The following is a 12,499-nucleotide window of genomic DNA, read 5'->3' on the forward strand; positions in this document are numbered from 1 at the left end:
ACCCATTTTAATTCTACTTCCCATTCCCATTTCAATATGTCAATCCATGGCCTCCTCTACTGATACAATGAGGCCACATTCAGGTTGGAGGAACAACACTTTATATTCTGTCTGGGTAGCATCCAACCTGATGGCATGAATGTCAATTTCTCAGACTTCCAGTACTGCATCTCCCCACCCCCCTTCACCATTCCCCATCCCCTTTTCCCTCTCTCACCTCCCTCTGGTGATCCTTCCCCCCTTTTCTTTCTTCCATGGCCTTCTGTTCTCTCCAATCAGACTCCCCCTTCTCCAGCTCGGTACCTCTTTCACCAATCAACTTCCCAGCTCTTTACTTCATCCTTCCCGGTTTCACCGATACCTTGTGTTTCTATCTCCCCTCCTCCCACCTTTTAAATCTACTCTTCATCTTTTTTTCTCCAGTCCTGCCGAAGAGTCACGGCCTGAAACATCAACTGTACTTTTTTCCATAGATGCTGCCTGGCCTGCTGAGTTCCTCCACCATTTTTTGTGTGTTGTTTAGTTGCAGCTCTGCTACGCCAATTCCTATTTGGCTCTTTGGTATTGTACAGAGAAAATATTTGGTTTCCAGAAATTATGTATTTGCTGTTCTGTGCCTTGGTATAAGAATGCTAAATCCCAGGGATTGTACATTTACCTACATTACTCTGGCTTGTGGCCATGTTCTAGTTGGAGACAGATAGTACAAACCTTCTTTTCCCTAACTTTCCTTATGATGTTAACATCTTTCATGCTCAGAAAACATAAAATCTGCATCTTATACTACCAGCTATTGTAATCCATAAAGTGGAATTGGATGGAAATTTTGGAAGGTTACAAAACCTTAAAGAAATTTGAGAATGGCATTTTGAGTAATGATAATGATGCCTTTATTATTTTACAATACTTAACAGTCTCAAATTGAAGTTTAAATCTCCAAAACTAAAACACCATCCCCTCTATGGACTCTATCTATACTTGATGCTGCCTCAGTAAAGCAGCCTGTATAACAATAACCTGGGCATTATCTCTTCTCCCTGCACCCATTGGGCGGAAGGTACAAAATCCTTACAATCTACCTCATTATGATTATGTATTTTATTTGTTTACCTGCAGTGTGCTCTTTTGGTAACTGTTACACTTTATTCTGCATTGTTATTGTTTTACTTTGTTCTACCTCAATGCACTGATGAACTGTAATGATCTGATCTGTATCTGGGTGCATGCGACAATGATAAACTAATATTTCACATCAGTAGAAAAGGAAATCAAGTGGAGTGTCCATCTTGAAAGATGGCACCATTAAGTAGCAACTGTTTGTATGCAGCTCCATTGGAAATCTTCAGATTTTCCCATTTAGGACTACTACAGCTGAAATCTACAGTCACAGACATGGGTGCTTCAATAGGCAGCATCATTTTAAGAGGTTTAAAAAAATCAATTGATATGCAATATCAATTAAATTGGACATTAGATTCGGGTCACAAGTGCAGTTCCCCTTTAAGAAAATGGAAGCAGGGACACCACATTTATTTGCAAATACGATTGAAACACAGAGGCTTCAGACTCCCATACCTGACTAATCTATTGATGAATGTACAGTCTCTGGAAAATAAAACTGAAGACCCCAGAGCAAGATTCTGTATCAGAGGGACATCAGGGACAGTTGTGTATTTTGCTTCACAGAAACATGGCTATCCCCAACGTTTTGGACACAACACTGCCACCCAGCGTATAGACCAAGACTAAGGACTGCAGCACCAGTGGTGAAGACCAAGAAGGTATGGACAAGGGAGGCAGAGGAGCACTTACACAACTGCTTTGAGCAGTAAGTTAGACAATATTCAGGGATTCATCTTCAAGTCTGAATGAATATGCTACAATTGCCAGCGACTTCATCAAAACCAGTGTGGATGAGTAGGTGATTTGAGAACATACCAGTCATACCCAAACCAATAGCCATGAATGAACGAGGAGATTCGTAGTCTGCAGAGGGCTAAATCTGTGGCATTCAAGATCGGTGATGCAGAACTATACAAGAAAATCCAGGTACGAACTATGGAAGCTATTTTAATGGCAAGAAAAGAATTCCAATTGAGGTTAGAGGTGGAATCGGATGCACTTCAGCTCTGGCAGGGTTTGCAGGGCACTACTTCCTTACAAGGCGAAACCTAACATCATAAATGGCTGTGATGCTTCACTCCCAGATGAGCTCAATGCCTTCCATGCACACTTTGAAAGGGAGAATAAATCTACACCTGTGCAAATCCCTGCTGCATCTGGTGACCCTGTGATCTTGTCTAGGAGACTGATGTCAGAATCTCTTTCAAGAAGGTAAACTCTCGCAAGGCATCAGGCTCTCAAGGTGTACCTGGTAGGGCTCTGAAAATCTGTGCCGGCCAAAAGGCGGATGTGTTCAAGGACATCTTCAATCTCTCACTGCTGCAGGCCGAGGTTCCCACATGCTTCAAAAAGGCAACAATCATACCATTGCCTGAGAAGAACAAGGTGAGCTCCGTCAATGGCTATCACCCAGTGGCACTCACAGCTTTTGTGATGAAGTGCTTCGAGAGGTCAGTCAGGATCAGAACCAACTCCTGTCTAAGCCAGGACATGGACCTACTGCAATTTGCCTATCGCTAGAATAGGTCTACAGCAATCGCAATCTCACTGGCTTTGGACCATCTGGAGAGTAGTAATCCCTATGTCAAGCTATGGTTTATTGATTAAAGAGTTCAACACAAATGTATCCTTAGTTCTAATCAAAAAGCGTGCAAACCTGGGTCTTTTTACCTCTCTCTGCAACTGGATCCCTGACCTCCTCACTGGGAGACCACAGTCTGTGCAGATTGAAAATAACATCTCCTCCTTGCTGACCGTCAACACTGGCACAGCTCAAGGATGCAGGCTTGGCCCACTGCTCTGCTCTCTCTACACCCATGGTTGTGTGGCTATGCGCAGCTCACACACCATTTGTAAATTTGCAGATAACACAACAACTATAGTCAGAATTTCAGATGGTGACGAGAAGGTGTACAGGTGCGAGATAGATCAGCTAGTTGAATGGTGTAGCAGCAGCAACCTTGCACTGAACGTTTGTAAGGCCAAGGAATTGATTGTGAACTTAAAGAAGGGAAAGTTGAGGGAACACACACCAGTCCTCATTGAAGTGTTGTAAGTGGATTCGGTGAGCTGGGTGTCAGCATCTCTCTAGATCTACCCTTGGCCCAAGGTATTGATGCAATTACTAAGAAGGCATGACAGTGGCTATATTTCATTAGGAGTTTGAGGAGAATTGGTTTGTCACCAAAGACCCTCATTTCTACAGATGTACCATGGAGAGCATACTTACCAACTGCAACTCAGTGTGGTATGGCAATTGTCCCGCATCGGACCACAAAGCACTCCAGCATGTGATGAAAACTGCCCAGCAGATTATTGGCACCCAATTGCCCACCATTGAGAACACCTACCATAAACGCTGCCTGGGCAGGGCGAAAAGCATTATCAAGGATGCATCTCACCCTAACCGTGGACTTTTTACTCTCCTCCCATCCGGTAGGCACAACAGGCACAGGAAGAGCTTCTTCCCTGAGGCTGTGACCCTGCTGAACCTCACATCACAGCACTAAGCAGTATTGCATCCATATTGTACTGTCTCAGTGCTTTTATATTTGTGTGCTGTAGCATTTACTTTTTATTCACAGTTATTTTGTAAATAACACTATTTACATTTCTGGTCAGATGCTAACTGCATTTCATTGGCTTTGTATCTGTTCTTGGCACAATGACAATAAAGTTGAACCTAATCTAATCTAATCTAAGATACTAATTCTAACTGGTTGCATCACCGTCTGGTATGGAGGAGCCACCACATATGATTAGAAAAAGCTTCAGAAAATTGTAAACTCAGCCACCTTCATTATGGGCGCTAGCTTCCCAAGCTTCAAAAGGCAATACCTCAAAAAGGCATCCATCATTAAAGACACCTATCACCCAGGACCTGCCCTCTTCTCATTGCTACTTTTAAAGATGAGGTACAGGAGCCTGAAGACACAACCTCGACATTTCAGGAACAGCTTTTTCCCTCCTCCATCAGATTTCTGAATTGACAATGAACCCATGAACACTACCTCAGTATATTCCCCACTCTTTTTGCACTGCTTATTTAATTTAGAACATAGAAATCTACAACACATTACAGGCCCTTCAACCCACAATGTTGTGCCGACCATGTAACCTACTCTAGAAACTGCCTAGAATTTCCCTAGCGCATAACCCTCTGTTTTTCTAAGCTCCATGTACCTACCTAAGAGGCTCTTAAAAGACCCTGTTGTATCTGCAATTTAATTTTCTTTTTTCATATATACATATATACCTATATTTATAGTTTTATTATTATGTATTGTAGTATGTTGTTGCCGCAACATTCATAACAGTTGATTTGAATTTGTTATCAATATTAGCAGATCCCTCAGAATTCCTTAGCTGTGGAATATTGTCCTTTGCGTTCTTTAACTGTTCTTGCATTGTCTGATGTAACAAGGATGGCATTGATTTTCAGAGGAGCGAAATCCTTACAAAGAGGTTTATACAGATAATTGGATTGAGCCTGAGGCTACTGCTTACCCTCCACCTCCCCCTGCCAAAAAAGCCAGAAGAAGCACAGAGAAGCTAAAAGTCAAAGAAATTGTAGATGAACGAACTCGAGGTACAAACCTGTGATTCTTATGATTTTTATTATGTGTATTAGATTGCAAGAACCCAAAATGTAAGCAATTCAGAAAAAGATTAATTTTGTGTGCTCAAAAATTGTTTCGAAGTACATATAAACATTAATTTAGGAATAAAAACACATTTATTGCAATACCTACAAAAAGCTGGAAAAACTCAGTGGGTTTATAAGGGCAATAAACAGTTGGCGTTTCAGACCGAGACTCTTCATTGTGGTGAGTTCCTCCAGCATTTGTGTGTGTCGCTCCAGATTTCCAGCACCTGCAATCTCTCTTAGATTCATAGAAAAGTACAGCACAGAAACAGGCTCTTTGGCCCATCTAGTCCATGTCGAGCCATTTAAACTGTCTGCTTCCACCGACCAGCACTGAGACCGTAGTCCCCCAGTACCTCTGACATCCATGTACCTATCCAAACTTCTCTTCACTCTCACGGCCCCTCATGTTCCCCTTACACTTTTCACCTTTCACCCTTAGCCCATGACTTCTAGTAGTAGTCCCACCCAGCCTCAATCGGAAAAGCCTGCTTGCATTTACTCTATCTATACCCCTCATTATTTTGTATACCTCTTGTGTTTACATCTATTGCAATATTTCTACTTTCATCTTTCATGGAAACTGTTATTTACATGATGAAAGATCAACTGAAAGTACAATTTTCTTCATTCATATTGGTAACTTCTGCCCTAAAACTATGTGTTGTGGTCAAAGTAACCCACCAAAACTGAAGTTGCCATTAGGTTTGTTATGAATTCTGCAAAGAATCAATAATTGCACCAAAATGGTTAACCATGCACACGTGCCCAGTACTTAAACTTAAATCAGCAAGAAGACAGTCCACTTACTGAGCAAATGGGGGCTTGGTTGTGTTAAGTAGTTTACCAAAGCACAACAACTGTGTTTAAAATAGTGTTTAAACTTTGTTTAAAATACTGTTAGGTGCATGTCTTGCATATCCTTTGTCAACTTCTGGAATACTGAGGTTGATCCAAGGATAATTATAATAAAGCACCTTCCCACATTTGAACTTCACCTTGGGGCTCTGGGAACTCAATTTGCATCAACTTCCTTACAGACATGAATTCTGATGGACATGCCAAAGTAGCAGAGTAGAGGAAATCCCGACACCCCGTCCCAACAAAATTTCCAATTGGTAGAAGTTTTCCAGCAACGGAATGTTTGACTTGCCACTTACTGCCTGACCTTTTCCTTCATCTTAAACAACTCTCCCAGGCAGAATTGTCCAAGCTGAATATGTTTTTGATTCCCCAGACTGCTTTGGGCTGAAAACATTTCTTTAGCTAAAGGAGTGTTGCCAAACTGAGGCAGGCTGGGAAGGTAAAAACATAGTCAGCTTGAACATCTCAAGGGTCAGGCACTATATTTATGTCATCTCCTAAATACCTCCAATAACACCAAATCCTTTATTTCCAGTCAAATTACTGACTCTTGAATCTTATTGTAACTAATTACATTTTGTTTGGCATCATGTTGCACTGAAAGGTTTGTTAAAATTTATTTGAGATTAGGTGATCATGAATCTGACTTCCCTGACTTCTGGTATTTCAAGTAGGTGGAAAACATGTTTAACAGTACAAAAGATTTTATCTATAAAACGGGAATAAGTGATGTTTGCACAAGTTACTGACAATGGAAAACACTAATGGATTCAGCTCTGTGATAAGCAAATGATACATAAGAAAAATAATAACTTTTTCATAAATGCGTTTTGTTTTTCCAGAGAGGCTAGTCTATGATGTGAGGCAAAATAGCAGAAACATCGAAGGTAAGTGTATTTGAATTTAATTTTAAAAATGATTTATACAACAAATGTAATTTTACCTTAAACTAATTATTCTTTTCTTTACTATTGACAGATATCTGCCTTGCCTGTGGAAGTCAAAATATTTCTCTTGAGCACCCACTTTTTATCGGAGGCATGTGTCAAAGTTGTAAAGTAAGTGATATTCTATATTTTCCATATGGTTTACTGTATTGTTGGGCATGGTTCAAAGCAACAGTACTGCCAACTTCTGTCATTGTCAGCCTGTGAAAAACATGAAACCAATATATTGCTTACAGGTTCAGCCTTGGCATATTAGAGTTCACTCAGGGCAGGAGACTGCGCGATTTAAGTACTTGATGGCTCAGAAGAGCTAACTCCACACCAATTGATTATCTCTTTTTTTGTAACCAGAAGCAAAGTGGTAAGATCATTAGCAAACTGGTTATTAGTGTTGCTCAAATACAGTATCCAAGTTTACTGTGTGCCTCTTGCTTTGGAAATGGCCACAGACTTGTTACAAGTGGAAAAAATTAAATATTGAGGCTTTAAAATAAAATGACAAACAAAGTTTAAAAAGGTCAGCAGATTCTAACTCACAGGAGTGGATGAACATGGGCTTTAGAAAATCATCTCCCTATTATTAATGAACATTTATGGTAAGGAAAACAGGGTGGATGCATCCTGACTGTCCAGAGTGTCACCACCCAGTTTCCACCACGAACAGAAGTTTGAAGTCAGTCAGGTTTTCTCCCCTGGTCACTTCAGCAAGTTTCCATAAAAGTCACAGTTACAAGCTAGAACTGAAAGTTGTGGGAAAGGGGTATCTCACACTCACTCAACCTGCCTTCCATTCTTCTCAATCTTTCAATTCTTAATGGTTTTACTGTATATTGGATTGAGTGGAGATGCATCTGTATGTACACCTGATAGTTTGTTTATTTAAATACCTGTTGATCTAAATGCATATATCTAAGAACTCCAGTTTATATTTGCCTGGGGCATCACAGGATAGAAATTTGTTGTTTGTTATCTGTACTTAATATTTTAAACTTATGCATTCTGTCCTCTACTTTCTCATGCCTTCTATCAATGTCATCTGTAGATTCGCAATTACGTTAGCAATGACCTGCTCAAATCGCATATTCCAAAAACAGCAAAACATGGAATTGGAGAGGAGTGGAGCACACTAATCAAAGATGAGGAAAGCAATCAATAAAAACTAGCGGTGAAGTGCATACAAAGACAATGATTCAACAGCTAGTCACTGTCCTCTGTAAGCAAAATAAAGGAGAAAGTAAGCCAGTAACATCGCTCCTAATATCTTGTCCTTTCAGCCATCATCATAGTTTATCCATGAATCAAGAATAACATTAGTAACATATTGAAAATTACCAAGGAGAAAGGCTGGAAATTTCTTTGGAGCTATCACATTTCCGGAAATATTATTTCTCCGAAATTATAATGGAAAACCCTTCAATCTTTAAAAATGTGTCCGCCACCATACCTACGGCCAAATGTTATCAGCAATCTGGGGAAGTTACAAGGTGTATTCTGACCATTACGAAAAGTGCTCATGAGGTGATTGTTTCCTTGTTGTCTTTGAGTTTTTTTCTGAGCAGACAAAACATTGATTTTGTGCATATTGTCAGGTCCAACACTATTAGCAGAGGAAGTTTTTCAGGCAGACTCCAAGTCTCAGCATGTTCAGTTTCTAGAATATTCAGATTAAGTTGACTTCCAACTGGGCATTCACCCTGTTTTTGGGGGGGTGGGGGAGGAGGCACTGTAAACTCCAGTAGGAAATGATCAAAAATGAAAAGCTCCAGGGAACAATTTAGTGAACAGTGAAAGTAAGCAAAATTGTGTTCCATACACACAAAAGAAGTAGGAATAAGAGGAGGTCCTATGGCCTAACAAAGCAAAGATCAGACATGAAACTTTCTGTTATACTTGAAGTAATTTAGGTCACTATATTAATGCACATTCCACATATATTTGGACTGTTTATTGCATCTAACATATTTGCCAAATAAAAATGTCCAGTAATGGCATTCTTGAAAGGCTATTTTTATGTTTTGTTGTGGTTTCATTTGCCACTTTATACATTACTGAGAACTTAAAATTATTTTTTACAAACAGGTAAAATGTTGCTGTTTCCCATTATTCACATCTGCAGGAAAATGCGGAATAACATTTATAAAATATACCCGTGTAGTCTAGACAAATGCATTCTGGGAGTACATGTGAGGCTTGGACATGCACCATGAATAGTTAGATCTCCAGGAGTATTGAGAAGCAGAGTACAAGACCATAAATCTTTGAGGGTGGCATCACAGGTAGACAACATACTTAGGAAAACCTTATGGATACTAAACATCATTAGAAACCATAGAAACTGCAGCACAGAAACAGGCCTTTTGGCCCTTCTTGGCTGTGCTGAACCATTTTCTGCCTTGTCCCACGGACCTGCACACGGACCATATCCCTGCATACACCTCCCATCCATGTATCTGTCCAATTTATTCTTAAATGTTAAAAAAGAACCCGCATTTACCACCTCATCTGGCAGCTCATTCCATACTCCCACCACACTCTGTGTGAAGAAGCCCCCCCTAATGTTCCCTTTAAACTTTTCCCCCCTGGGGCATTAGCTGGGGCATTGAATTAAGGAAGTAGGGAGATTATGCTCCAATTTTGTGAATCCTTGGTGAGAGCTCAGCTGGAGTACTGTGTGCAGTGCTGGGAATGGTCTGATAGTGGTGGAAGGTGCAGAGGTGAATCGCCAGGATATTGCCTGAGATAGAGCAGTTCAGTTATGAGAATAGATGGAGAAGTAAGTTCTTTTTTCCCTAAAGTGGAGGAGGTTAAGAAGGGACGTGACTGAGGCATATTAAACTGTGAGAGCTGTTCATAAGTTGGACTAGGGTAAACCTTTTCCTGATACCAGAGATAGCTAATGCTAAAGGACGTGGGTTTAGGATAAAGGGGAAGAGATTAAGACTGGATGGGGAGTGGGAGGTGCCTTCTTCACCCAGAGAATGGTGAGTACCAATGGAGGGTGAATCCAGGGTGCAGCTATAAGAAGTAGCTAGATGAGTACTTTAATCACTTGGACATAGGGGACTACCAGTGATGGGACTAATATCCCATGCTCCCTTCTTGACTTCTCCAAGAGCAGTGCTGCAGTGCTGCAGACTATTGACATGGTTATCATGGAGAATTGTGACCTTCTATGACCTTAATACTGACTCGCATTGCATGGATCATCATTCAATCTCACAGGCTCAGGAACATTCCAGATTGGTGGAAATGACCTATTCCATTGCGTAGGAGTTTGCTGCTTACTTTAGCATTACTAGGTTGCTGATTCTCAATGGCAAGGGAAAAACAACTTCCCCTACTTTCAGCACAGAAGATGAGGCATAGCAAGTCGATGGATTTGCCAGTGTGACTGACTTCTCCCAAGATTCAGGCCATCATTTGAGGTGTTCTCTCTCTCGGAATCCAGGAAATCTAGAAACACACGGACTTCCACTCATTCAAGTCCATTTCTACCAAGGAGAAGAAGTTCCTTGCAGCCACCTACATGCATTCTGGAGGCATATGTCGCTCACGTTCTGCAGCAGTCACCGCAACTCATTGTCTTTTGGGGATTAAAGGCCAGCGCTCTGTAGCTGATTTTTCTGTGCCTTCCCCAGCCACTGCTTCTGTGCCCAGCAATAATGAAAAGTGTGATAGGAAAGGAGATTGGCTGAACCCTGCTGCCGACCTCCCCAAAGTCAGCAGTGTCCGCCTGCAGCCTTCCGTCAGTGCCCTCCGCAAGTCACCAGACAGGGGTTCCGACCTCACCACCCATCATGAACTGCACAATTTAGCAAACCGGAGAGTAAAGCCCACACCTGAGTCCTCCAGCAAGAGGTGGGACGGTAGGAAGCACAGGAAGAACAAGAAGAGGAAGTAAAGGAGGAGGATGAAGAAGGTTGGTGCCAGTGGGAAGGAATGAGCAGAAGGGAGGTCCTCCCAGCAGCTGGCATTAGTATCTATCTAATTATCCACAGATCCACATCACTTACAGTGTGGTCATGTGAACAAAGTCACCAGACAGAAGTACTGGTAGATATGAAGCAGCCTCTTTATTCAACAAAACGGGATACAGCAGGCATCAGATGGAGAGCCTATTGGAGGGAGAAGGTCTGCCTGACCCAACACGACATGACATTTTATCTGCTAAAGATCAGAGAAATGTGCAGGACAATTCCATATTTATAGTACTTCCTTTAAACTACACACCATCCTCACGCCTCCCTCAGATTCTCTTCATTTACAGTGCGTCGCCCTTTCCAATCCACTTGTTGGCATCTGCTGTCACAAAGGGTTTGGCTGTGTTCCTGTGAACAGGCATTTATTCTCCACCAGCAGCACAAGCATTAGCTAGATAAAGATGATCATAAAGTTACACAGCTTGCCATTACCGAAACACAAGAAAGTCTGCAGATGCTAGAAATCGAAAGCAGCACACACAAAATGCTGGAGGAAGTCAGCAGGTAAGCCAATGACTACGGAGATGAACAAACAGTTGGTGTTTTGGGCCGAGACCCTTCTTCGGCCTTGAGAAGGATGAGGGAAGATGCCAAAATAAAAAGATGGGGGCGGGGGGAGGGGAAAGAGGCCAGCTGGAAGGGGATAGGTGAAGCTAGATGGGTGGGAAAGCTCAAGGGCTGGTGAAGGGAGGGGGAAATTTTGTTTACTGGAAGGAGAAATCAATTTTCATGCCATCAAGTTGGAGGCTACCCAGTTGGAATATAATGTGTTGCTTCTCCACCCTGAGGGTAGCCCCATTCTGAAGTTTACCGTTCTCGTGTGCAAAATAAAACTCAGATAATCCAGCACTCCAAGCACTTTGGTGTCAAATGAGTGATTTCCTAAACTATTAGATGTTACTCTTAATAATACCCAAGTCACTTCTTTCGAATTTTACACAATTGTAAAGTATAACTTTAGACAAGTAAACCATCTTTTGGGTGAACTCGTTGAGTGTAAAGGAAGTAGCAAATATGCAAGGACTCTGGAATCTGAATCCACTGTCAGCCGCTATTCAACCCATATACCTGGCCTTGGCATTCAGGGCCTAATCCTGGCTCTGACCCCACATGAAGCTCACTGTCCTGACGCCCAGCTCTGGCCAGACTTTGGATTTAGCTTCACTTTCTCAGTCCCCAAATTAATGAGTGAGGCAGATGTCTGAACAATTGGATACTGGATTATTGAAGTTTTATTGTCATTTCCAATTTCTGAGTTGAAATTGCTGTGTAAGGCTGACCAACAATAGACCCAAACTTGATGAAAGTGAGCAGAAAGATGGTTTCCTTGGTGATGGCTTCTCGGAATGTCAGTCTATGTGCAGATCAGCCTGACTGTACTCACCCACTCTTTAATATCGCAGCGATATTGCACATTAGAGAACTGCATTTAACTGGCTCAACAATTCTGTTGTCAGGACCAAATCCACAAGCAATGCCGCAAGTTAAAAAATATTATTACCATCATTTCTCTGTTGGGCCAAACATCATGCTAAGCACAATAGATAAATTCTAATCCTTTTAAATGTAGAATACTTACTTCAGTAATTTCAACAACATAATTGTTTATGGGAGGCACCAAGTAACGCTTGTATGGAACATTGTGAGGAACACCTGTTTCTGATGGTCATATTTTAGAATCTTCACATTTATGTGTTTTACCAAATCACTATGTGTCCACTTGCCAATAAAGAATTCCTACAAGAATTCAAGATGATGATTACCCACAAGGTGCTGATATAACAGTCTTACATTCTTACATTTTTCCACCAAATTCTAAATATTGATTTTTTTCAATGTCAGGTGACCATAAAGAAGAAAGTCATTGTTTTAACTTGTTTAATCTGAAATTTATAAATACATTCTTGATCCATAAAATTTATTGCCTTTAACAGTTAAAC

At 41.2% G+C, this 12,499-nt stretch overlaps 1 protein-coding gene across 14 annotated transcripts in view; it reads left to right on the forward strand.

Annotated features, from left to right (window-relative positions):
- The window catches only part of dnmt3ab (DNA (cytosine-5-)-methyltransferase 3 alpha b), a 523,149-nt gene that overhangs the window by 410,936 nt on the left and 99,714 nt on the right, over window positions 1-12,499 (forward strand). For all 14 annotated transcript variants that reach the window (XM_063036199.1, XM_063036207.1, XM_063036267.1 and 11 more), the window contains 3 exons: window positions 4,565-4,711; window positions 6,475-6,519; window positions 6,611-6,690. In XM_063036199.1, the coding sequence (XP_062892269.1) occupies window positions 4,565-4,711; window positions 6,475-6,519; window positions 6,611-6,690 (272 nt within the window). The remainder of the gene's footprint in view (window positions 1-4,564; window positions 4,712-6,474; window positions 6,520-6,610; window positions 6,691-12,499) is intronic.

This window comes from Mobula hypostoma, chromosome 2 (assembly GCF_963921235.1).
Source record: "Mobula hypostoma chromosome 2, sMobHyp1.1, whole genome shotgun sequence".
In the NCBI taxonomy this organism is placed as follows: domain Eukaryota; kingdom Metazoa; phylum Chordata; class Chondrichthyes; order Myliobatiformes; family Myliobatidae; genus Mobula; species Mobula hypostoma.